The sequence below is a fragment of the Phyllostomus discolor genome, chromosome 4 (genome assembly GCF_004126475.2).
Source record: "Phyllostomus discolor isolate MPI-MPIP mPhyDis1 chromosome 4, mPhyDis1.pri.v3, whole genome shotgun sequence".
Taxonomy (NCBI): domain Eukaryota; kingdom Metazoa; phylum Chordata; class Mammalia; order Chiroptera; family Phyllostomidae; genus Phyllostomus; species Phyllostomus discolor.
The window spans coordinates 198872246-198898393 of NC_040906.2; the positions used below are offsets into that span (position 1 = coordinate 198872246).

At 47.6% G+C, this 26148-nt stretch overlaps 1 protein-coding gene across 5 annotated transcripts; it reads right to left on the minus strand.

The window, feature by feature from the left end:
* Positions 1-550: 550 nt before the first annotated feature.
* ZBTB2 (zinc finger and BTB domain containing 2) lies at positions 551-25934 on the minus strand. Of its 5 annotated transcripts, none has more exons than XM_036024895.1 (4): positions 25634-25934; positions 19563-19836; positions 10970-11154; positions 551-3295 (listed from the first exon to the last, which is right to left on the minus strand). In XM_036024895.1, exons 3-4 carry the CDS (start codon positions 11140-11142, stop codon positions 1924-1926), a joined length of 1545 nt encoding a protein of 514 aa, XP_035880788.1. In that variant the 5' UTR covers positions 11143-11154; positions 19563-19836; positions 25634-25934; the 3' UTR covers positions 551-1923. The 5 variants fall into 5 exon arrangements, with proteins under 5 accessions (XP_035880788.1, XP_035880789.1, XP_028366555.1 ...); XM_036024896.1 differs by lacking the exon at positions 25634-25934 and adding an exon at positions 25100-25230; XM_028510754.2 differs by lacking the exon at positions 19563-19836.
* Positions 25935-26148: the final 214 nt, after the last annotated feature.

Sequence of the window (26148 nt, forward strand, 5' to 3'; positions counted from 1 at the left end):
CCCTGCAAGGCAGCCTGGGGGTGGTGAGGAGGGCTGTGGAGGCGGCCCCGATGTCCCCTCTCACAGACATTCAGAGAAGTAACTTGGCACAAGACTTGCATCTGAGTTGGGAGATGTGAACATAGGTTTTTTGGGTTTTGTTTCTAATGAGAAAACAGTTGATACCACTCAATACTGAGTCATCTAGGTTTATGTAGCAGGAGTTTGTGTCATCTTTGGGCAAACACCCCTTGGCCTCTTTTCCCTCCCAGTAAAAGAAAGCTGGGTGACACCACCTCCAGACCCATGCCTGCTCACACTTTGGCTCTTCCCAGCATCTTCCCATAGAGCTCACGCATTGCAGTCACGCCGTGTCACGACCCGACGCAGTTATCAATGTCTTCTGTTCACAAACATGGGGAACGCCATTCAGGTCAGGAGACCACCCAAGTTCTGCAGCCGGGAGAGGAGGCAGGGCAAGGGAATGGCTCCACGGGCCATGCACTCTCTCCATTTCCCCTCCTTGCGTCGTTTTGGGTTGACAGAGTAAGGCGCAGGTACAAATCATATACCCATTTAATTAAATGTTTATTCAATGAAGGCATGTATAAAAACTTACAAATCTGAGAACTCAACTATACATGAGATGGGGTGATGGGACAGTCAGTTTAACATACACGTACAGCACAGCTAGTAACCGTTCTTCCCTCTCCCCTTCGGTCCGAGTTTCTGGCTTCTGTTTTGTCCCGGGAGACCGTTCGGTCACTGGCCTAAGGGAAGTCTACAGGGACAATTGTACTGCTTCAGGCCAATAGAGGAAATTGCAGGTATTACCAAAAAAAAATTGGACTAAATATCACAGCCCCGTTTTTTTTTTCCCCCCCAAATGCAATTGTTTTTTGGTCCTGATTTCTCTTTGCCATTTTTTGATGTTTCAGTGGATGTTGCCAGTAAACTATGAGCGTTAATTTTTAAAACCATTAAAGCTACCACAGGTCCCGCTCACAACTTCCCCTCTACGATCTGGATCCTTCTTCCTGTGGCAGACACACTGATTTAAAAGCAGCAGGTTGGGGCTAAAACAAATTTACCGCTGGCAGCTGCGAGAATGGCATGTCAATTCTATTCAGAAAAACCGTCTATTGAACACAGCACTTTCAAATCTGATTTTTAAAACCAACACATTTGTCGAAAATGAAAATACAGTATCTTGTGGTTCACCTTTGAAAGAAGCCAGCAATTAGATAAGGCATGTGCATTAATTCACCTGTTTACAGGAAGTATCCACACATTTTTCTCTTACAAACACACAAACTCACAGCTTGTCATGTTTTACCCAAAAATTAAGATTGCCATCACATTATTACTTTTTCTCCGTGTTTTGTTCAAGTAAGTTTCCTAACTAATGATTTTCCTTGACTGGACATAATCTCAAAGGATGCATTCTGACGTAAGACACCTGGAGGATGGATGCTGAGAGTGCCCTCTGGGGTTTAGGGTTTGCCACACCGAGATTTTGCATAGTACAGGGCCCAGCTGTGTCTCGAAGGAGCACGCTGTGCTTGCTGACACTGCTCCTCTGAGAAGGAAGACACTACCCAGGGAAGGCCATAATTTTAGCTTACCAAATCGCATTCCGGTTGTTTTGTGTTATATACCCTTCATTAGTTCCAAGTATGTTTTTAAATAATCTAAAACTCAAAATCCATTTGAGTTGGAAAGGACTACTGACTGTTTTCTTTTTGATATCCCCTGAATCAAAGGAAATGTTCCAGGTTTATAATGCACACAGCCTTGAGGGGGGAAGGGATGGCGGGAGGGGGGCGGGCAGGGGGAGGGGCCAGGGACCCGTCTGTATCATGCCATAGAACTACAGTTCTGCATAGGGAAAGGGAAGGAAGAGAGTCTCCGTAAAAACGACAGGTTTAAAAAGGTAAGCGACGCTCAGTCCAACAACACTGTTTCCTGCTCCTTTTTAATGGACGCTAGCACGGGGTGGTCGGGCTCCGTTACTTCGGAGTCCCCGCCGCCCAGGAGGATGGAGCGTCCCTCGTCCAGGGCAAAGACGTCCGAGTTCTGGTTCTGGCACGAGTGTTTGACCACCTCGTTGGGAGTCGAGAACGTTTTGTCACACAGGTTGCATTTGTAGGGTTTGTTAGTCTGCACCAACATGTTGTCCATCTGACTCCCTTCCTCGAACGTGCAGAGCTCCAGGGTCTGCTTGTCCACCATGGTGTACGTGTCGATGCTCTGGTTGAGGCACACGTGCCGCGCGGCCTGGTTGGCCCTGCAAAAGCTCTTGTCGCAGGTGCTGCATTTGAAAGGCTTCCCAGTGTGTATGTACATGTGCTCCCGCCAGTGGCTCTTCTGGATGAACTTGCGCCCGCATATCGTGCACTCGTACTTGCGCCTCTTGACCTCCCTCTCCTGGTCCGCCTGCTCCAAGTTGTCGATGTCCGCGATGTCCGAGGGCGGCGGCGTCTCCGAGTGCTGCTGTCCGTCGATGATGGGGGAGTCCGAGATGTGCTGCAGCTCGCTGTCGCTGATCATGCCAGCCTCGGGCACTTCCATGGCGTCCTTCCCGAGGTCCGCCGCGTTGCTGCAAAGGGACAGGGGCACGCGGCCTTCTCCGGGCTGGCTGGCTGTGAAGGGCACGCCGGTGTGAATCTGCAGGTGTTCCCGCAGGCTGCTCCGGAGGGTGAAGCGCCGCCCGCACAGGTGGCAGGCGTAGTACTTTGGGAAGCTGCCATTCCTCTTCATGATGCTGGGCTTGACGTGGGCTATGGTGAGGGTCGCGGGCTGCTCGTCGGAGGAAGAGGCTTCCAGGTTGGCCTCCTCCCCGGCAGCAGGGGCAGGAACAGGGGTGGAAACGAGTTCTGGAGACAGGGAGGTCTGCAGGGGGTCCGAGGGGGTCATATGTGTCCGATTCACCTGGGTCAGGTTGGAAGCCAGCTGAGACAGCTGTGCGGCCTCGGGCGCCTGCTCCTGGCTCATCCTGGAGGTCTGGGGCCGGGGCTCTCGCCCGAGTTTCTCAGGGGCCGAGGCGATCTTGGTGGCTTGTCTCAACTGATGATCTGCAATCTGGATGCCGTACAAGGAAGAAGCCAGCGGGAAAACTTGGTCAGGGTGGGAGAAGGCTCCTTGGCTAGCCAGGCTAGCCTCCTGGATCAGAGGGTAAGCGTGGAGAAACTTGATCCCCTGTTCCAGGCGGACAGGATCAATCAGCTGAGGGGCCATCTTCCCAGTGTACATCAAGTGTAAGAGATAGCTGAAAATGTCAGGCTGTATGTCAGTTGGCTTCAAACGCACACATTCACTGCAAGAAACAAGTAAAAAGTCTGTCAGTCAATGCCAGTCCCTGTCTCAAATGATAACATTGAGCCTGAAGAAAAAAAAAAAACCCCAGCACTTTTTAAAAAAGGCAAATGAAACAAGGACACTTCCCGATTCTTACTGAAAGTTGAATGAAATGGAGTGGGATGCTCAAGAAGACAACAGGAACCTATATAGTTTAACGTTAACTATATTAGGAGCAGAGAAATACTGTAAATGTATTTTACAGGGCTAAGAGAGGTTCATGTGAAACAGATGTGCTACCCTAACTCATAGACTCTTGAAGCAGTTTTTCTCCTAGTAATTTATGTAAAACTGTATCAAATTTGTGTTTTATGGAGAGGACCCCTTGCTTTCTATCAGTCTGGGTGGCCTGCCACTCAGGGATGGTTAGGAGCCACGGACCTGGCACATCTTTTGGCTAAAAGTCTCGGATTCTTTACTGACCCCAATGCCATCCAGAGCTCAGTAACGAGATCTTTTAAGGGGAGTCAAACAATCTACCTGATTAGAAGGTTCCTTCATTTGTAAAGCAACCTGGGGAGCCAGACTAGTACAAACAAGTGCCTAAGAGCAAGACAACAAAAGGGAGAGAAAAATAAGCCTAACTCTGAGGTGTTCTCTGACCTACGTGCGCCGTGGCGGCGGGCGCTGCAGGGGTGCGAACAGGGGGCCGGCTGCGTTCCAGCTCTAGTGCAGGTGGGTCACCGTCCCAGCGCTGCTGGACCGCATTCGGAAGCAGCTGTGGTGCTGCTGATTTCCTGCCTCTTAGACTTCAGCGTCTGCGTCATTCCAGACAAGGCATACTGATTCAAGCAGCGGTAGTCAAAGAGGTTCCTGAGAGCTCTTCCCGGGCCATCAGCAATGATGGAAGCTTCCCTGCATCGTTAGCTACCGGCGAGATACAGCTCTGCATATTATGGGGCCTGTGCTAGCACCCACTTCCTGAGTATACTGTATAGACAATGCATTTCCAACTCCAAAGACACCTTCTTTAAATGTCTTCAGATTTTATCATTTTTTCAAAATTTGTGAAAATTTTAAAATTATTTTTATTTTAAATCATTTTTCATGTATAGTGGACATTCAACAGTATATTTGTTTCAGATGTACACCTCAGTGATTAGACATTAGATAACTTACTAAGTGATCATCCCGATAAATCTTGTATTCATCTGACACCATATGTAATAATTAGAAATGTGACTATATTCCCTGTGCCATACTTTTCATCCTTATGACCATGCTGTAACAACTAATTTGTACTTCTTAATCCCCTCACATTTTTTACTCTCCCTCTAAACCCCTCCCACCTAGCAACCATCAAAATGTTCTCTGTATCTATGAGTCTGTTTCTGTTCTGCTTGTTCATTTATGTTGTTTTTTAGATTCCACTGTTGATAGTTATGTATTTACTGCCATTTTACTGTTTATGGTTTTGATCTTATTTTTTTCTTCTACTTAAAGAAGACCCTTTAACATTTCATATAATATTGGTTTGGTGGTGATGAACTCCTTTAGCTTTTTCTTGTCTGGGAAGCTCTTAATCTGTCCTTCCATTCCAAATGATAGCTTTTCTGGGTAAAGTGATCTTGGTTGTAGGTCCTTGCTTTTGAGTATTTCTTGCCAAGCCCTTCTGGCCTATAAAGTTTCTGTTGAGAAATCAACTGACAGTCTTATGGGAGATCCCTTGTAGGTAACTAACTGCATTTCTCTTACTGCTTTTAAGATTCTTTGTCTTCACCTTTTTGCATTTTAATTATGATGTGTCTTGGTGTGGGCTTCTTTGGGTTCATCTAGTTTGGGACTTAAATGTCTATTTCCTTCACAGGTTAGGGAAGTTTTCTGTCATTTTTTCAGATAGGTTTTCAATTTCTTGCTCTCCTCCTAGCACCCACAACGCAAATGTTGGTACCCTTCTAGTCATCCCAGAGGCTCCTTATGCTATCCTCAGTTTTTGGATTCTTTTTCTTTTTCCTTTTCGCTGTGATGATTGAGTGTTTTTTGCTTTCTTATACTTCAAGTCACTGAACTGATTCTCAGCTTCATCTTCTCTACTGTTGATTCCCTGTAAAGCATTCTTCGTTGCAGTTAGTGTATCCTCATTTCTAACTTTTTTTTTTATGGTTTCTGTGTCCTTTTTCATGCTGCGGTGATTCTCACTAAGTTCACTGCGCATCCTTATAACTACTGCTTTGAACTCTGTATCTGTTCATTTGCTTGCCTCTGGTTCATTTAGTGTTTTTCTTGTTTTTCACTTGTGACCGGTTTCTTTAGTCTCATTTTGATCGCTTCCCTGTGTCTATTTCTATGTATTAGGCAGAGCTGCTGTGTCTCCCAGGCTTGGTGGAGTGGCCTCATGTAGGAGGTGTCCTGTGGGGTCCAAGGGCACAGCCTCCTGTTCACCTGAGCTAGGCATTCCAGGTGTGCTCCCCCTCTACTCCCACCACATGGGCTCTGAACATTTTCTGGTCTAGATGAAACTCAAATGCTTTCGGCACATCTATGCAAGGGATTTCCTCCCAGGCCAACTGACTGCAAAGATCGGCAGGGACCACTGAGGATCAGCTGTTCAGGGTCCCACCCCATGGAGCAGAACTTACTTCAGTGGGACTCTGGTGCCTGCTGAGCCTGCCCCTTGAGTGTGTTGCTTATGGAGGTGGTCAGGTGGCACTCTGATGTGGCTGAGGCTGTCCAGGTGGTGTGCTGGCTCTGGGGCCTCCTACCAGGTGCAGGTCAAGGTCAGCCACTGCCCGTGTTCTGCCCAGGGCCTCCTGGCATGAGCTACAAAGCAATCTGCAGATGGCTGCTATTTGAGCTGGCTTTGGAGGTACCTGGGAGAGGCTAAACTGCAAATCAAGGCCAGCTGTACTAGTGCTGGGCCCCGGGGCCACTTATTGAGAGGTACGGGGCACACAGAGGCTCCTTTTTTGGGTGAGTTTTTAGGGAAGTCTGAAGCATGCGCCAAGACAGACCATTTGCATGGAAAAGCCAATGGGAATAGTTTGTGTTGGGCCCACACATTGAGTAGTGAGTCACCATGGCAGGGCTAACAGTGCTAGCCAGGTTGATGGAGACTCAGGTATGGTTCCTACCTTCCGTCTCTGTGAGGTAGAAGGTCTCAGAAAAGTAACAACGGCTCTGCCAGCACTTCTGTCTGGGAGAAAGCTGCCCCCCCAGCTGTCGCATTGATGCCAGACAATTCGGTTCCTCCCCAAATGTCCTTGGCACCTTCTGAGCGGTTGCCCCAGTGCCGGCTCAGAGGGAGTGAGTCTAACTGAGTGAGTCTGTGTACAAGTCCACTGGAGCGTCCTCTAAGAAGAACACCGGAGGGACTCCAGAGGCTCTCGGTCTCCATCAGCCACAATCCCCGCTGGTTTTTACAACCAGAAGTTATGAGACTTCTCTTCCTGACACTGAAACCCTGGGCTCTGGGGCCTGGGACCCCTCAAGGGGGGGACCTCCACTACTGAGGTAGCCCATCCTGAGTTTTATGTGCCATGCGTGGGGTCTGGGTCCAGCAGGTATTGAATCTCCACCCCTCCCACTAGTCTGGATGTGACTTCTTCTTTATATCTTTAGTTGTAGGACTTTTGTTCAGCTGGATTTCAGATAGTTCGGAATGATGGCTGTTCTGTAGTTATAGATCTAATATGGCTGTGGGAGGATCTGAGTACTGCATTTACTTACGCCACCACCTTGACCAGGTATAATCATTTGTTATTGCACTACTTCTTACTATTGTAACTATTTTTGTCTGCTTTACCTGTTTTATCATATTAACAGTTTCCATATGCTAAAATATTAACAGTATACTCAGCTCTTCTGAATTTAATGTTTTATGCTATTGAAAGGGGAAAAAGTAGCTAATTGGAATTTAAAGATTTGAATAATTACTGTATTACCATACTAATATATTTTGATAAATGCATACAAACAATTATGTGAAAAATATGCAACCACAAACTGTGACAGCTGAAGAATAAAGGACAAGCATAAAAACTGGCATCTTTTGACAGAATAAAGGGGAAGATTTAACATGGCTCTATTCAAAAAAGAAGACATGGAGATCATTCACATCCTCATTTGGACTCTTTTTATAGTCCTTTAAATTATATATTTATATTCCCTTAAAGAGGAATGCAGATACAGGTGTTCTTCCCATTAGCTATGAGGTGAGCACCCACAATATTTTATGTATACTGTAACACGTTCCGGTGCTCTGGGGAAGTTCCATGTTCCGGATAAGCTTCAGAGATTCTATGTGCTGAAGAATACACTAATAATGTAATCAGCCCCAAAGTGAAGGCATAACCAGAAGGGATCTTCCCAGTGCCAGGCAGAGGCCCGGTGAACTGGGAAACCCCAGGCCTTTAGGGATGCAAAGCATCCCCAGGAGATGACAGGGTACCTTTTGTTCTGCCAGGATGAAATGTTCCTCTAGGCAGGAGGAAGAGCTGGAGTTAGTGAGCCCTTGGGGGGGGGGGGGCCCACCCCCCAGGGAAGAAATGGAAAGGACAGAAATCCAAAACTGGGACTATGTCCGGCAGCATCCCTGCGGGGCAGCAAGCAGAGCCCCTTTACATAAGGACTTTGTCGTAAGTTTTGTCATTTCCTCTCGCTTGTTACTGTGCTGGCCGTCCTTGTCTACAGCCTGTGAACCGGTGTACCTAGACAGAGCACATCTCAAAGTTTGAAGAACTCTGTGTATTCCCTGACGGCAAAGGAGAGATGGGGCCGGGGAGGCCCCAGCCCACACTTCAGCCAGGCCTGGAAAGACAAGGGTTCCCAGGAGCCCCGGGGAGCTGGTGGGAGACCTCCAGGGAGAGGAAGACAGGGGTCCCTAGGGGTAACTGCCAGGGCCCAGGGTGGTTTCCAGACACCAATTTATCTCCATTTCTTCACTATACTTTTTTTTCCCCTTAAAGCAGAAGCACATACACGCACATGAACATGTAAAAAAGTTGTTTTAAGAAGTTCCTTGTGTCGGCTTCTAGCCATCTCCATCCTTGACTGCTTTCACTGCCAGGCAGTTGACCTCCTTTCTGAATCATTCAGCTCGCTATGGGCCGCTCAGTCGTTTCCAAGTCCTCCAGGAAGAACATTGCTCTCCACATACAATTATACCCAAGTGGCTTGATCTGCAGATGTCTGCCTGACAGAGCTCTTTTCTGCAGGAAAAACAGCTCCAGCACAGCTACAAGCCCCTCATACACACCTCCAGGGTAATTTACAATTTCCGTTTTTCCTTCACTAGCAGCTTAAGATGGGCTTAAAGAACTTTGAAAATAAAGATTTTCCCATGTAAGCCACTGTGAGAGGCTGTACTTACCAAGGCCTATATCTTAGTTTTATTTTTGAGAGCTGCAAGTCTGCAGCCCTTTAGAAAAGCGTACGTGGCACCGAGACACCTAGTGGTAACTACAGGCCAAACACTCGGAGCAAAGAAAGTGTGAAAAGAGGATCTTCTCGCCCTCTCTCTCAAGTAGCCAGGTGGCAATTCTTAGTGGCTTCCAAAAAAGGTACTGGTTTAAAAGCATGTCTCTGGCCTTCACCCAGTATTTGCTTTGCCCCAATGAGGGGGGCAAGGCCACGGGGCGGCAGCCCAAATGGCGTGTGCCACCTCTAGTGCGGTAACACGCTGTAGTTCACACTTGGGACTACCATCTCCTGGGATGTCACACTCCCTGGTTGGGAAGTCCTGTACTTGCTGCCGACACTTAGGATAAGTTTCCTGCACCTATTCAGAACTCGCTGTATTCTTTTACTCCTCAAAGTTAAAATCTTCTCCGAGGCAGGTTTAGTTCAGTGTGCTGGGGCTTCCGAGCATACATCAGCTATGACGTCTCAGGAGCATGAAGTCTCTGAGCATGAGGTAAAAGGGGGCGACCTTAGGGCCACAAGATAAAGCATATCAAGCGGCTATCAGGTACGAATACCTGAACTACACACTATGGAGTTCAAAGATTTGTAAAACCTAATGTCTGCCCTCAAGAATCATGCAAATGAGGAGGGGAGGAAAGCACACAGATAACACCAACAAAAGGGAAATGGATCGGTCTTACAAATGGCATAACGGTTTGGGCAGGGATCATGGAAAGGTGCATTGGGACTTAGTGGCGGGCAAAATACCAGCAAAGTGTGGGTCAGGTGTGGGGTGGAGCTCAGGCCAGAAGGGGGCAGGCTTTCAAGCCGGCGGGGCTTTGAAAGGCGAAATAAGGAAACCTGTGCGTTACTTTGATAAGCAATGGGCGCACTCCAGATTTCCAATTACAGGAATGACACAGTCTAGTAGGTGTCTGATCAAAGGGATACTACAATCAAAGCAATGTTTGGGAATATTAATCTGACCGTCATGTGGAAATGATTAGGAAATGGAAATGAAAAGGAGAAGGAAAGGATTATATGAAAGGTATTTTGAAGAAAACCTGATTTGCGAACAGACAAGACAGAATTTTAAGAAGAGTTTGAGTTTTTCAAAGATAAAAATTCGGGGAAGCTAGGAGGAACCCCAGGCAAGGCGTAATTCAGTTTCTGAATGAGATAAAGGAGGAAGTACACTGTAATCTCCCGACAGGCGGCCTGGGGCCTTGGGAGGAGCACAAAGATCAAGGTCAGAGCTGTAAACTGGTTTCCAGCAGAGGCTAGACCGGAAACGGTGCACACCCCTCGGGAGAGCGTGCACAGTCCAGAGCGCCGCTCACCAACACTCACCGGAGGGTGGGGGGCAGATAATGTGGGAGTACAGAGCGATCAAGTGCAAACGGTGATCCTTAAGGAGGAGGAAACCAGCAGCAAGGGCTGCAGAGGACAAGGCCCACAGAGGCTGAGAGGAGGAGAACAGTGGTTCTGAGGCAGAGGTGACCTCTGCGGAAGGATTTCGGGCAGCGCCCGCAGCGCCCACGGTAGGAAGTGTGGGCTGAGACCTCCCCGATGCATTTCCGTGGTCAGACGGAGGGGAGCAGCCCCGCAACTCGTAACTCAGGTGGACGGCGGTGTAAGGGAGCGCCGCCTCTTCAGACTGGGGGTGGGGGCTTCAAAGTATAAAATCACAAGCACAGAATGGAAACTGAGGGGTGGAATCTGGGCCCTGGAGGTGCAGGAGGAAGATTCTTTTCCTTAAACACTGAGGGGCCCTTTTCTCCTAGACAAGAGAGATGGGAAGAAAAAGCCAAGTCAAGATACTGAGATTGAGTCATTTTTAAGAGAAAAGAAGGATTGGGGGGAATCAACGCGGTCAGTCTTCTCATTAGAGGAGGAGATAAGGCTAAATACTGGAAGTGTGGGGGGGGGTTCTTGGTGGGGGAGGGTGAGGCTGGATTGGGGAGAGGAAGAGATTAATGGGGTCTGGCTGCAGCTGGCTTCCTGATGGACTCGATCTGGGATGCGGGCCGTGTAGGTGACGCTGGTGAGGGTCCATGGGGGGGCTGCTCGGGGCCCCAAGGCCCCTCATTCCCAAGTGCTGCTGGAAGGATGAGTAACCAAGAGTGAGAGGGCACAGTGAGGTCGTGAGGAAATGGGGAGCCCGGGAGCCCAGGGACAGGGACGGGGAGTGAGGCCCGTGTCTCGCCGAGGGCGAAGAGCAGGTTCAGAGAGACAGAGGGCCCCGGAAGTGCGGAGCCTGCAGTCATCAGATTATCACACCCACGTTAGTTACCTGGTCTGATGGACAAACAACATCTTAAAGTAATTGGAGAATGACGCAAGAACTGATTTGTGTGCCTTGAAGTACACATCGCCGATGGCAACCGTGCAGTCACACAGGAAACCAAACTCGCGCTGAGCGTTTAACTGCTGCAGGAGAATAAGTCCATGGTTGGCCAAATCCATTTTTTAAAAAATCTGCAAAGCAAACAATTTTTTTTTTAAGAAAGAGGATTCATAAACAAGTGTGTGTCCTTATAGTCACCAACAGTAACGATCACAGGTAGCATGCCAGGCACTGCTAAACACAGTTCCCTCGGTTCACTCATTCAGTCCTCACAAAGCCCTCTGCGTAGCTGGCTGCCTCCCGCGTCGCGGGGGAGGCACTGCGGCGGGTTTCAGGGACGGCTCCCTCCGCCCTAGTCTGCACAGACGGCTTAAGCGGAGGACTCAGGCAATGAACGCAGGCAGTCTGCCCTCCAGACGGCAAATAGCCCCAGGTCATTTCGCCTTTTAGTTTAGGATTTCAAATGCAAATTTTAACAATCAAATCTCCAGAGAGATGAATTAAGGTGCTGGGTGGGGCCCCAGCAGGGCAGGGTGAATGTAAGTTTGGGGCAGTTTTCCAGCCCCCGCAGTGGCTAGGAGACAGTAAATGCACATCCATGACACTCCTGGGATAAGGAAGTGGGGTGCGCTTGGAGAGCTGTGAGTGTGAGGAACACAGTCCAGGCCACCTAGCTAGAAGGTGACTGCAGGTTCTAAGATCTTCACTCCTCATGTGGCCCTAGCAAACCCAAATCCATCTGCAGCACAACTGACTCTAGAAGAGCTGGTTCATCAAAGCAGGAGACAGCTCCTTCCCACTGCCAGACACCATTTATCAAAGCCCATGACACAGATTAACATTATACTTGACAGTACACCTAATGCTCAGACTCTTTTTCCCAAGGATGTCTGCTCTCACTATTCAACATAGCACTGGAAGAAGCAGGAAAGGAACTAAAAGGCACTCAGACAGGACAAGAAAAAATAAATCTGTCCCTATTTGCAGAGGACATACTTGTTACTTAGAAAATCCCAAGGAATGTACAAAAACTCCTAGAACTAATAAATGAGTTTGGCAATGCCACAGGATTTAAGATAAATGTAAAAATCAATTGTAATTCTATATACCAACTTTGAACTTGTGGAGCCTGAAATTAGAAATATTCTATTTACAATCACTAAAACCCCTGAAAAACATACACGTAAATCTAACAAAACATGTATAAGACTTGTTTGTGGAAAACTATAAAATACTAATGAAAGGAAATTGAAGAGCTAAATAAATGGAGACATTATATTTACAGTTAGGTAGATGCAACACAGTAAAAATTTCGGCTTTTCCAAATTGATTTGTAGATTTGAAACAATTATCAAAACCCAAGTTAAGAAAAATTTTTGGAACATCTAATTGGCTTTATTAAGCGATTCATGAATCAGGCAGCATCCCATCTAGCAAGCTGAGAGATATTCTCCAAGTGAGACTTTTTTTTTTTTTTTGGAAATGTAGACAATAATCTAAAATGTATATGTAAAGGCAAAGGAACTAGAATAGCTAAAGCAATTTTTAAAAAGGGTAGTAAAGTAGGAGGAATCAGTGTATTTGATTTCAAGATGTATTACCTAAGCTACACACTCCAGACTGTGTGGTCTCTGAGGAGGGGTAAACACACGGACCAGTGGAACAGAGGAGGGAACTCAGAAGCAGACCCACATAAAAACGCGTAACTGATTGTTTACAAAGACACAGAAGCAATTCAGTGGAGGAAGGATCTTTTCAATAAAGGGTCCTAGACTCACTGGACTTCCATATGCAAAAGAGGAAAAAAGAGAAACTTAACCTAAGAATAACCTTAAATAAAAATTAACTCAAAGTAGATCACAGACTCAAATGTAAGACACCAAAGTATAGCTTTTGGGGGGAAAAAAAAACGGGAGAAAACCTTAGAGATCTATGGTTAAATAGAGAATTTTTATACTTGGCATCAAAATTATAATCCATAAAAGGAGAAGCTGATAAATTAGACTTTATTAAAATTTTCCCTGGCTGGTTTGGCTCAGTGGATTGAGTGCTGGCCTGTGAATCAAAGGGTCCCTGGTTCGATTCCCAGTCAAGGCACATGCCTGGGTTGTGGGCCAGGTCCCCAGTAGGGGGCGTGCGAGAGGCAACTACACATTGATGTTTCTCTTCCTCTTTCTCCTTCCCCTCTGTCTAAAAATAAATAAATAAAATCCTTTAAAAAAATTAAAAACTTTCATTGTGAGAAAGAACCTGTTAAAAAGATGAAAAAAAAAAAAAAAACACAAACCAAAGCTCAAGACTAGGAGGGAAAATTTGAAAACCTTTGCAAATCAGCCTCTTGATAAAGAACTAGTCTCTAGAATACATAAAGAATTCTCAAGACTCAACAGTAAAAAACCTACTGAATTAGAAAATGGGCAAAATATTTGAAGAGACCTGCAGCAAAGAGGATGTGCAGATGGCAAATAAACACATGTGAAGACGTTTAACACAACAGCAATTCAGAAATCAGTAAAACCACAATGAGCTTTCAGTACAAACTTATCAGGGTGGCCAAAATAAAAAATAACGACACCAGCAAATGCTGGCAAGGATGCGGAGAAACTGCACTGCTCCTACATTGCTGGTGGAAATGTAAAACCCTGTAGGTGCTCTGGAGGGCAGTTAGCAGTTCCTTAAAAAACGGAATACGTAAATACCGTATTACCTAGCAAGGACACTCACGGACATTTATCACAGAGAAATTGAAAACTTACGTTTACACAAAAACCTGCACATGGATATGCACAGCAGCTTTATTCCTAATAGTCAGAAGTCAGAAACAACTCAGATGTTCTTTAATGGGTGAATAAAAGCGTGGTATGCCCATGTAAGAAAAACTACTCAGACGTAAGGAGAAATGAACTACAGACACATGTTACAATGAAGGTGAGTTATGCTGAGTGGAAAACCCAATCCCGAAGGGTACGCACTGTACAATTCCGTTTATATAACATTCTTGAAAATTACAGAGATGGAGTATAGATGGGTAGCAGAGGGGCGAGGGCAGCAGGAGGGAAATGGGCCCTGCTACCGATGAAACACGAGGGGTCCTCACGGTGACGGAGATGCCCTGTAGCTCGCTGTGTCAGCGTCAACGTGCTGGCTGTGATGCCAGTCTACAGTATTGCAAGGTGTCTCCGTTAGCGGCAAAGGGGTAAGGGCCATATGGCATCCTGCTATCATTTCTTGCAATTGCATATCAATCTACAATTACCTTGAAATAAAAAGTTTAATTTATTAAAAGGCCTACCACACACAAATTAGCCAGATTTTAAAAAAAACTGGTAACTTGTGAAATATGGAAGCTACTGTGGAGAATGCGTTACCAATAACCTTTAAAACAGAAACTGGCCCACAGCAATTCTTCCTCAGCCGGTGGACTTCCCACTCTCCTTCCCGTTGTAGGGATTAACTGACAGACTGAGAAACTGGCAAGGGTTCCCTAAAACAAAGGAATCAAATGGAATACTACTTTAAGAGATGGATCGGGTCATAAAGCAAGGATCCAGGATATCTAGTTTTGTGTTTTCTGCCAAGAACTGTATCCACCTGTGCAGCAATTTGAGTATAAAGACCTAGACTGTGGTCTCATTTAAGTGTGAACATCGATAGCAGGGGTCAGGAGTTGAGGTCCCCAGCATTTTCTGTGTGTCAGAGAAGGTGGGAGCCTCAGATAAGGAAGAGGAGACAGAGAAACAGGCATGGATTCAGGCTGAACCCAGAGAAGGTGTCAGATTGCAGAGGAACTGGGATTCTAAAGAAACACCCCTCTAACCTAACCTCCACCAGGGCAGGACTTTAGAAGCCTGTCTCCACCGCTTTTCTCTGAACGGTGCCCAAACACCGTCTTCCCCGCCTTACTACCTGCTTTTCTCTACACCAGCATCTATCCTCTAAAAGCCGATTGTGATGGGCTGCTCTGTCCGGTACTCGCCTGGGCTGGCGGCGGCCACCTCCGCATTCAGGCAGCTTTAGCTGGCAACTGTCACCCACAGCAGCTTCTAATGCGTTAACACATTGCTGTTATTCCCCTGATGTTTTGATAAGAGTGGCTGTTATTTATGGTGTATTTACTGTTAACCATTCATTTTCATGTTACTCATGTAATTTCACATTAACTTACGTGAGCCATTTGAGGTTGTTGGCTTTTTTTCCTTACGGATCCATACAATCCTTTCTATACAAGGAGCATGGGCCCTTTGTCACAGCTGTTGCCAATATGGTGCTCTTTCGAATTTGCTTTATACGGATTTTTGACACACGATTTTCTGTTTTAATGCCATCAAACTTAACAATATTTCACAGGAGGCTTTGGAGGTACTGTGTTAACAGACACGCACCGTCTCCTCTTACACAGCGGACTGCACGCTCCCTCTCATCCCTGCAGCGGGCCAACACAGGTGTTTTATTCAGACCGTAAGGACGAAGCCATGCTGAAACTGTGAAACGTTTCTTTTTTAAGGGGTCTACTAGTCACTTCAGTGTCTCAATTGTGGAGCCTCCGGAGCAGGAACACACTGACCACGCCCTCCCGATGCCCAGGGCAGAACAAGTGCCCAGGAGGGGTTTCAGTGGGGTGAGGACAACGAAAGGAGGAAAAACAAAGACAACAGTCAGGTCCACGCTTCACGTGGCAAACTCCTACACGGATCAGCTCTGAAAATATCTTACTTCAGAGGCTAAAAAGTCTTTCTCAGGAAGAGAAATACCCCCCCCCCCGCCCCCCGCCCCTTACAATTGTGAATGAGCCCGGGATACAGGGGTGAATGGGAGAGGAGGGCGGAGCACGGGGACCGCGCCTGGATTCTAACAGAAGTGCATCACTGGCAGCTCCGGCCCCACCCCGTCCAGCTAACAGCACCGCCCTTTCCTAAATCTTCTTTCCTCACTTCGGCCCCTTCATCATCATTCCCATGAGGCTCTCCTTGCGGAAGAATACTGCGTAGGCTGAGGGTGCAGCATCCTCGAGGGCTGGCCCTGCTCGAGGCTACCCCCACGCCTTGTGGAAACGAACGTCTGCTCTCCCACCTCCACCAGCGGCTCACCCCCCTGCACTGCAGCGGCTCACCCAGGCCCCCCAGGACCACTGTTTCCCGGCCCCACGGACTAGTAGCTTACTCCGCTGCTCCCCGGCGCGTAATACCCTTCCTCTGGCACCATAAAGAGTCTGTTCCTGGCTTCTGGGCCACTGCACTCTGGTTTGGGCCTCACCTTTGGCTACTCTAATTTCCAACAACGATTCCTTTTTCGCTGATGCCCTCTGCCTTCGGTCCACAGCCCACTCTCATTCTGCAGACTCTCTTTAGTGATCCAATCCACTTTCACTTGGGTGTCTCATGAGAACCCTGAATTCAGTCTGGGCAAAACCACCCAAATCCTCCCGTTCTTTCCACCAAAAGGACTGTAAAAGCTATGGACACGAACTCACTCCTGTACGCACAGTGCAGTGCGTGCCGCCATCATCCAGCCCTCGACCAAGCCCGGAATCTCAACTCGGGGTTCAGGCCTCCACTTCTCTCACGCCTCACATCAGGCTCCCACGTCCCACCGACCTGAACTCTAGGCCACGGTCACGCCTAAGCTCCGCCTCCGCCCTCATCTCCTGTCTCTCTCCAGCTGTAGCTCCTCTAATCCATCCACAACGACGCTCCCAAAGGGCAAATACAATGTTCCCATCCTGCTGAAAATCCTTCTGTGACTCCCTACTGCTTTTGGGACAAAGCCCAAATTCCTCAGCAGAGCTCACCCCGCCAGCACGACCCAACCCCTGCTGACTCTGCACTATATGCTCTAGTGCGAATCTAACCTAATGGTTTCCAGACCTTCCGATTTCACAGACCTACTAAAAACCAACCAACCAACCAACCAACCTCGAAACGGGGTTGCCACGACACCCTGGCTCCCTCTTTATTTTCCAAGAAAAGACATAAAACAGTCAAATACCTGGTGGGGACAGGAGACCTTTAAAAATACAAATAGGTAGAAAGGACATAATGTCAGAATATCTTCCTAAAGGAAAGGCAAGTTTGGCACTATGTTTAACATATGGAAACAATTTTTTTCCTAAGGCAAAGACAGCACAACATAAAATCTTACTTTATGACATTAAGTTGTGCCTAATCGTTTTCTTATTTTAAAAGATTCTGTTTATTTATTTTTAAACAGAGGGGAAGGGAAGGAGAAAGAGAGGGAGAGAAACAATAATGTGTGGTTGCCTCTCACATGCCCCTACCGGGGACCTGGCCTGCAACACAGGCAAGTGCCCTGACTGGGAATCGAACCGGCAACCCTTTGGTTTGCAGGTCCGCACTCAATCCACTGAGTCACACCAGCCAGGGCCTAATTGTTTTCTTGATACAAGATTGTCCACTTGGTAATCTTTAGAAGTGATCATTAGGTATCCCAACTTGTCCTGAAGTCCAAGCATATCAGAAATCCACTGCCCGGGTAGCTCGGTCGGTGAGTGTCGTCCCCATGCACCTGCACCAGGGTTGCGGTTTCCATCCCCATCAGGGCACGTGCAAGAAGCAACCAACGAATGCAGAAGTGAGTGGAACAATAAACTGATGTATTGATGTTTCTCTCTCTCTCATCAATTAAAAAAAAAACCGTTTCATTCATGTTAATAATAGAGACAAAGTGATGTTACTTCACTCACTTTGGAAATCCTGGAAGAACTGAGAAGAGATGAAGAACGGCAATCTTCTGTGCCCAGAAGATTCTGAATGCCCAGGACCTCACTGGGTCCTCCCAGTCTGCAACACTCACTGCTGAGGCCTCACTGTCAGTGCCGGGCAGCTGGGCAACCTGATTTCCACGTGAGGTCAGGAGAGGCGGCCTGTTTGAACAGGGCCTGAGACCCTCGTGCTGGACCACGAACACGTCACTTTCACGGGGACTCACCACTGCCACCTGCCCCACCCCCAGCTCTGTCCTCTGCACAAGTTCCCTGATCCTCAAATTGGGAGGCGCTGCCCCAGATGTCTCTGGGGCATCTGTGAACAAGCCAGTTCACATATGTCCGCCTGATGCTTTCTGAAAGCTGGCATTGAGTCTTATTTATCCTTTATTATTTTGTCCATGTGCACAGCACATTGTCTGGTGTTCGGTACTTGTTAAATAAATTAACAACTCTATGTTTGGAGAGGCGAGTGTGGAGCTTCAGTCACAGCTTGGTCTCTGACTAGCTGGGTGACCTGGGGTAAGAGTTCCACTTCTACGGATCTTAGATTAACCTAAACATTCTCATCCATTTACTGTATGCTATATCTGGGAAGAATATTTCAATTTTAAAATGTTACTTCATGCTAATAATTAAGTTCTGAACAGTGTTTTACAGTTTATGATAACCCTTCACACATAACATTTAATCCTCAATAATACTATGGTACATTGTTTTCTTATTATTCATTATTATAATAACTACTAACGACCACATTGATAAAAAAGACCACTTATGCGCCAAAGGTCAGTGATCCTCTTTCCCGGAGAAATTTAGCCTTAGTGCGGTGAGGTCACTCGCCTACAGGCAGGGCGAACGCTGAAGAAGCAGATTTGGGAAGGGGACAAATACCCGGTGGGAGCTTCTAGGGTGCCAGGCACAGTGGATTCAACGACAGGCAGAATACAAAGTCTTCCACGTTGTCATCAAGTAAGCGCACACATTTATAATAGCCAACTCGGATAAGAGCGATCAAAGACAAATGTAAGTAAATACGAGGTCATCAACTGGGGTCTGATTTGGGGGCTGGGGGTCAGGGAAGGCTTTTGGAAGGAAGTGTCAGTTAAGTAGATAAGAGACTCAGGAGAGTTAACCGGGTGGAACAGACTATTCCAGGAAGAGGGCTCAGCATTTGCAAAGGGCCTAAGATAGGAGGGAGGAAGATACAGCTGAGGAACGGAAAGGAGGTCAGTGTGGCTTTAGGGCTAAGAGCCAGAGAAGAATGAGGCAGGAGGAGGCTGGAGACTCAGGTCGGTTAATGATTTTGTTTTGCATCTTAAAAGCGATGAGAAGGCACTGAAGGGGATTTCCAGCAGGGCCTGTGATCAGATGCCTGCAAGTGCAAAAGTAACCAAACTGGAGTGGTGGTGACAAAAGAGGCGGGTGGGTGAGGAGAGACATATTAAAAGTCGTGGAATATCCTGGCTGGGTAGCTTAGTTGGTTACAGTGGCATCCTGATACACCAAGGTTGCGGGCTCAATCTCTAGCCAGAGTACCTACGAGAAGCAGCCGATGAATGCATAAATATGTGGAACAACAAACTGATGTCTCTGCCTCTCTCTCTCTTCCCCGCCCCTCTCTCTAAAAGCAATAACATTAAAAAGAAAAACAAGTGGTAGAGAGGGGAGATGACAAACTGGGCGTGGTGATAAGGAGGGGAGGGGCAGGACTTGAAAGACAGTTGGAAGATAAAAAATCGGCAGGACTGGCTGGTGGATTAGGTGGAGGAGGATGGGGGAAATCCAGGTGTCCAAGATGACTCCGGCATTTCTAACCTGCATAACTGGGTGGACTGTGGAGCTCTCCGCCAGGAGAGGGAACACAGGCAAATCGCAGTTTTGTGGGGAAGATCATGAAGTTAGGTCAGGCTTGCTGGGGCTGAGATGCTTTAGAGACAGACACCCGAGGAGAGATGTAGAGTACATGTCGGTTATAACGGTCTGGCGTCACAGTCCAAAGTCTTGACTGTGATTCATTTCTTCAGAGACGCCGACCAACTCCCGAAGTCACATCCTTAAATCACTACATGATAGTCCAGAGAAGTTAAAACTGTAAACAAACGGAAGTCAATTGAACCCTGGGTGTAAATTTCATGCTCTTTCTACTACACTACCCTGCTATAGATCACTCCTAAAATTTCACCAGGGGCCAAAAGTCAGACACAAAACTGAAGACGTATGTAAAGGCCCCAGCCATTTAACAATGTAAATGGAACTTAAGTGGGCTTTCATAGAATGCCTTCTTCATGTATGTATAAGTGTACAAAGCGTTTTTTTCTTAAGTAAATTCAGAGGCTGTAAGACCTGTCATGTTGATATAAGGAAAAAACACTTTCCAGAGCCAAATGTAAATAATCTTTTCTATTAATGCTTTTGGGTTTGATCGCCACTGTTTCCTGGCACTGATAACGGACACTCAGATGCTTTCAGCTTCCATCACGTAAGCTCGTGTGGGCTGATCTTTCAGCTACTCAGCCTTTGGAGGTGCAGCTGAACGGGACAAACACAATCCCACTATATCCTGACAAACCCAAGTTCTTCCTTCACTTCCAATGTAAGAACAGGAGGCCAAAACAACTTGTGGGGATTGATGATTCACTTTTTAAAGATAATAGCTCTCTTCAGATACTAAATACCACTTAGACTACCCATTTCCAAGCACTAAAAGGTCCTCTGAAGTCCTTGGTATTATTTAAGTGAAGCATATATGAATATTGTAATGCACAGGGTGCATCAATAACAGAAAAGCACTACCCACAAGTAAGATTGATTCTTTCAAGCGGTTTAGACCACTTACCAGGATGAACAAACCTGCTTTTTTCAGTTAGTAATATTAATAATTAATACTTGAGAGCCCATAAAGTAAACTTGAATGAGCCTGGTCATCTGAATTTTAACATATTTTAAAATTGTATTTCAAAGTAGGAGGTGTATCTTATTCAGTGTTGGTGACAGATTGGTATTGATGTGTGCGTATTTTTAACGTTTCTTTAGTCAACCCTCTTCTACAATTAGATAAAGGAGGGACATAAACTGACTGACTGCACTTATTTTGACTTTGTAAAGCATGCATGTGTAAAAAAATTTTGTCTTTTCAATTCTATTTTGCCTAACTTAATATTAAAATTAGTTTTAAATTTTTGAGTATAAGTTGAAGTCAGTTCAGGGACAGCTTAGGTGTCAAGGAGAAGCAGGACAGAGACGGATGGCTAATAAAGAGTTGACATGAAAGTGATAATTCTACAGACATTATGTTAGAACCACCTTTACGGAAACCTACATAACAGCACACAGCAAAATTTAAAACCCAATCTAATTTGCTTCACATAACCCACCACAGTAGAGACTGCCTTCCTTTTTTCAATGCTGTGTGAAGATTAGTAAAATCAATCTGAAGAACATACAGTCACCTAAAGGTACAGCTCGGTGTATGCCAGAGAGGAGCACCGATTGTGTTTTAATTCAGTCTTAACTCAGTCATTTAGTTCAATATTTTAGGGCAGAGGTTCTCAAACTCTTTGAGATCAGAACCCCTTTATACTCCTTATTTATGTGGAATGTAACTACTGATATTTACCATATTAGAAATTAAAGCTGAAAAGTTAAAAAAAATTATTAATTCAATTAAAAGTAGCATTAATCCCACTGTGTGCTAACATGACATTTTTATTTAAAAAATTATATTTCCAAAGCAACAAAAAAAGTGAGGTGGCATCTTCTTCTATTTTTAAAAATCTCTTTAATAGAAAAGAACTGGATTCTGCATTTACTCTGCTTCTCCACTGACTGTTGTGATATCTGTTTTGGTTGATTACCAAAGAAAATCCAGCCTAACAACTATGTAGTTGGAAAAAGATGAATTTTAATAGCCTTTTCTGGTAACTGTGGATATTCTTTGATACTACATCAAAACCTGACAAGTTTTAGTTTCTTAAAGGTTGTGTGATGTAACAATAGGTCAGTGAATGATATTTTCCTACTCTATTAGATAGTAAAATTCATTGCTCTGCCTTGCACTTGGAATGGATTGTTTGTGCATGATTTTTAACATCATCCATTGGTCATTTGGAAGTATCAGCTCATTGAATGATGAGGATCTTCCCACTGCAGGCACATTTTTTTTTCAGCAGTGGAAAAGGGCAGTAACATCTCAGCATCATTATAAAAATAATTTGACTTTGGGGAACCTTGAAAGAGTCCTGGGAATTTACAAGGGACTGCAGACGACATCTAGACAACCCCTGTTCAGAATCACTCAGGGCGTTTGGAGAATCTAGGTGACGAGGCATGGGGCAGGAGAATACACGTACTCTTTGATATCGTGCTCAAGACCATTTTGACGATCACCCTTGGTTGGTGGAGAACTTAGGAGCACACGCTCTTTAAAGGAACTATATGCTAAAAGTTCTTAAAAAGTAAAAACAGTTGTTTCATTAAGTACTATGTGTAAGTGCCCAATTCCTATCTTTGCACACTGCTCTTTCTTGAGGTGAGGAGGTCACATGATACATACCTCAGGCATGTGAAATGGGGATTATGTGTTTGAGCACAGATACCAGGCTCTGACTTGTAACGTGGCCTTTGTATCATAAAAAAAGAAAGGTACTAAATGCCTTGGACTGCCAACTCCCAGTAATCCTTCTGTGGCTATCGACTCCATCTCTTCGTGGCCTATCAACATTGGAAAGACCCTGGATCTTATTTACTATTGATTCAAAGTAATATTTTAATTAAGTTTAATTTACTAATAAAAATTTTACCTTACTGGAGCCTAAAAAATGTTTTAAAATGGTCTCAATCCAATGCTTAGGATGTTTACTTTTCTTTTCTACAGGAAATAAAAATTCTCAACTCCCTTTTAGGCTTCCAGGGTCATGCTTTGCAACCCGAAGACCAAAAGCAGTATGTAAAGTGATCAGTGTCCTTTTGCCAGGAGCACTTTGAAATTCGTGGTAGAGTTTCCAACCCACCAGCAGTTCTTCCTTTACTGTGACAGCCTGGTGCCACACTACTTGCCCAGTCTTAAAGTTACTCGAAGAAAGATGAGTGGATCTAGGGATGGAGAACTGAGAGACAGGCAGGAGACGGCAGGAGAGTCTCCAGCTCAGAAGAAGCTGATCCCAAGGCAAATGTCATGTATCAGCCTCAGATGTTTCCTTCAGTCCCTACCTCTATATTTCATTAATTCTCAAGCTGGGCAAAGCCTATCCCCTTATGCAGGCATATGCAGTGTTCTCAGGGTGCACATCCTTGGAGGTCTGGGGTGAATAAGATTTCACACTGTATCATACAATTTTTTATAGCACAACAGCACAAAACTTGGAGGGCAGTGGAAAGTTCATATTAATCTTTAAAATAAAAATGAAACGGTCAGCATGGCCGTTTTTATTCTATGACTTAAAACATGCCTAGTGTTTATTCTCTGCTGTTGGAGTATTGTGGTAGCCGAGTTCGTGGAGCACTATCTATTTACACCGTCTTTGAAGAGAAGCTTTAAAACTTACCAGCAGCGGGACTGTACAACAAAGCTTTAGTGGTGGTTTATTGCCACCTTTTAAGGACACCTTCACCGTTGACTATTAGTGGTACTTAGTGACACCGGTATAGTATTCCTTTGTACTTTTCAGAGCTTACACTGGTTTCAATAAGATTAATTCTTTGGCTAGAAGATAAACTTATATACACCCCGTATATGAGAAACCCCCAGTTTAAAGGAATGTAGTATTAGCAGTAATTTATCTTCTTAAAAATTACCTTTTAACAATGTTAAAACACCCTGGATAGAGACCAATAATGCAACGTAAACTTTAACAATTTTGGTCTGTAATAAATCAGAGAAATGAGGATTTAAAATGTCTTAATTCTGATTTTCTAATGAAATTTCAGGCCTCCCCGATTGAAATACTAGTGCTATGTGCATGATGTTCCTGTGTTGCATTAGGGCCAACATAGATGGTTCGTCCTAGCCAGAGCAGCCCAATTAAGGAAACCCACAGCACCCTGGAGTTCAGTGAGCCCGTAACTCCGACTTTTAATGTTTTAAGACAACCTATGAAAATGAAAACAACTGAAACTCACACACTAGCGTGTTCCCTCTATGATGAACAAGCGAACGCTGCAGATGGGTGGGGGGTGGTGAGCAAAAAGCCTGGGATTATTTCCCTAAGGCATAATTAGGAGTTGAGCAGTTGCAAATTCTTGCAGTAAATGGCATAGCAATAACTAACTGTATTTTGACTCTGCCCAATGACTTTCTTGCCTGCTCTGCTATCCTTGCTTTCTTCTTTATTGCCCTCTTTAATTCACTACCAGCTAAATGCGACAAAAACCTCGCTTCCTAAGCATCTTCTGTACTACCAGTTCTCTATGCAGCCTTGTCCAAATATTAATAGCCTGGGATTACGCTACACAGAGAAAAAGCAAGGGGCTGGGAAGCGGCCTCCGCGCCCCGACCTCCCATTCTCGCAGCCCTACGGGGTGTGAAGACTACGCGGGCAGGGAGCGTGGCTCCAGGTCGCCAGTCTCAACGATGCGAGGCAAAGCAGGTAGAAACCACAGCGTAGCTGTGCGCCTTATCGGAGGCGCACATCGCCGGTGGAGCGGAAGCCCGAGACTTCCAGCTCTGCGCGCCCACACCCGCAGTCCCGGCAGCAGGCCGCGACAGGCGAGGCACCTAGGAAAGCCTACATTTGTCCGGGCCGCAGCGGAGCCGCCCAACGGCCGCACCGCCCTGCCTGCTCCGCCCCGACCCAGGGGGCGGGGCCAGCCAGACTCCAGGGGGCCCTGAGGGACAGGCGCCGCGCACTCCGGCCCGCCCCCATTCCCCGGGGCCTGAAAGGAAAGGAGGGGAGGGGCGACGCACTCAGGCTGCGCCGTCCCGCGTGCGCGCGCGCGCCCGCCCCAAGTCCCGCGGAGTTTAACACAATGCCGACGCCTACGCCGTGCGCTACGCCCCGGCCGGCGCAACAGTCCCGGCGCCGGGGGCGGAGGGTGGCCAAACAAGGAGAGGGGAAGAGCGCGCGCGAGAGCCGGAGACAGCGCGAGACCCAGAGGCCGGAAGCGCGCGTGCGCGCCCCCGCCCGCGGGCGGGGAGGCGGAGCCGCAGCAGTAGCGGCAGCAGCTGTAGGAGCCGCTGCAGCTGGGAGAAGCGCCAGAGAGGCCGGGCCTGCTCCGGTCGGACCGGATCCCTCCCCTCCCCCTCCCTCACCGCTCCCCTCCCCCAAACCCACTTCCGCAGCTCGCGGCCTTGCCGCCGGAGGAGCAGCGGCGGCAGCAGCAGAAGGCGGCGGCGAGGCGTCAGAAGGATTACGCACCTGACGGGCCCACCTCTTGGGGCTCCAGCGCGGGACGCTCACCGATCGCCGCCGCTCGGGACGCACTTCGCGGAGGCGGCCAGAAGGGAGGGACCGGCGACGGGGAACGGAACGCGAATCGCCCCCTCCCCTTTCTCCCTCCCTCCTCCGATCCGCCGCCCGCCCTCTCGGCTTCCGTCCCCTCCCCCTCCTGCAAAACCCCGGATGAAGCCGCCGCCGACTCGCCGCCGCCTGGCTCCGGGGGATGGTTTTGTCAGGCGGCCAGAGCCCCGGCGCCAGGCGCAGCCGCCGCCGCTCCCAGGGGCGCCCCTGCCCTCACTTCCCAGAACCGGGTCCCCGTGTGGCCCAGGCCCTCCGCCTGCCTTCACCCGGAGCCCCGCGACCGGGGTCATTCGACTTCTTTGTTGCCACCGTCGCTGCCGGAACCGTTTGCGAGGTCCGGTGGCCCCCGCCCCCCCCTCCGCCTTCCCGGAGCCCGGGCCGGGGGCGGCACGTGGGCACCAGCCCCGGGAGGCGGAGGCGGTGCGTGCTTACCTGTCGCCGGTGCTGCTGCGGCGGGGGGTGTGGAAGAGGCACCGCTGGGCAGCCTTGGCCGCGCTCTGCCCGCCGCCGCCGCCTGTCCCTCTCGCTAGTGCTGCTGCTGCTGCCGCTGCTGCCGCGGTCGGTGTCTCCGGCGCGGCGGCGGCGGCGGGGCTTTTCCTGTCCGGTTACGTTAAGGTCACATGACCGAGAGAGCGGAGCGACTAGTGCAAAGAGGCTGAGAGCGGCTCCCGCCGGGGGGGAGAGGCGGCGAGAGAGCAGTGGCGGCAAGAGCCCCCTCCGCCCCCCTCCCGCCGCCTCCCCTCCCCCCGCACGCCTCCGCCTCCGCCTCCTGCTGCTCAGCCGCCGCCGCCGCCGCCGCCTGCAGCACTGACTACACTGCCGCTCCCGCCCAGGCTCCGCTCTCTGCTCCGGCCAAACTTCTGTAAACCATGTGCAGCCGAGGCGAGCAAGGAAACTTCTCTCCACTTACTGGGGCTGGAGGCTTGAGTCACAAGCCCCGTGTTTAC

Bases quoted from the DNA above. Each gene is read 5' to 3' on its own strand.
- ZBTB2 (XM_028510754.2), bottom strand. From the start codon at position 11,142: ATGGATTTGGCCAACCATGGACTTATTCTCCTGCAGCAGTTAAACGCT. The intron at 3,296-10,969 runs GTAACTAACGTG...TGTTTCTTGCAG, and splicing joins TTGTTTGTCCATCAGACCAG to TGAATGTGTGCGTTTGAAGC.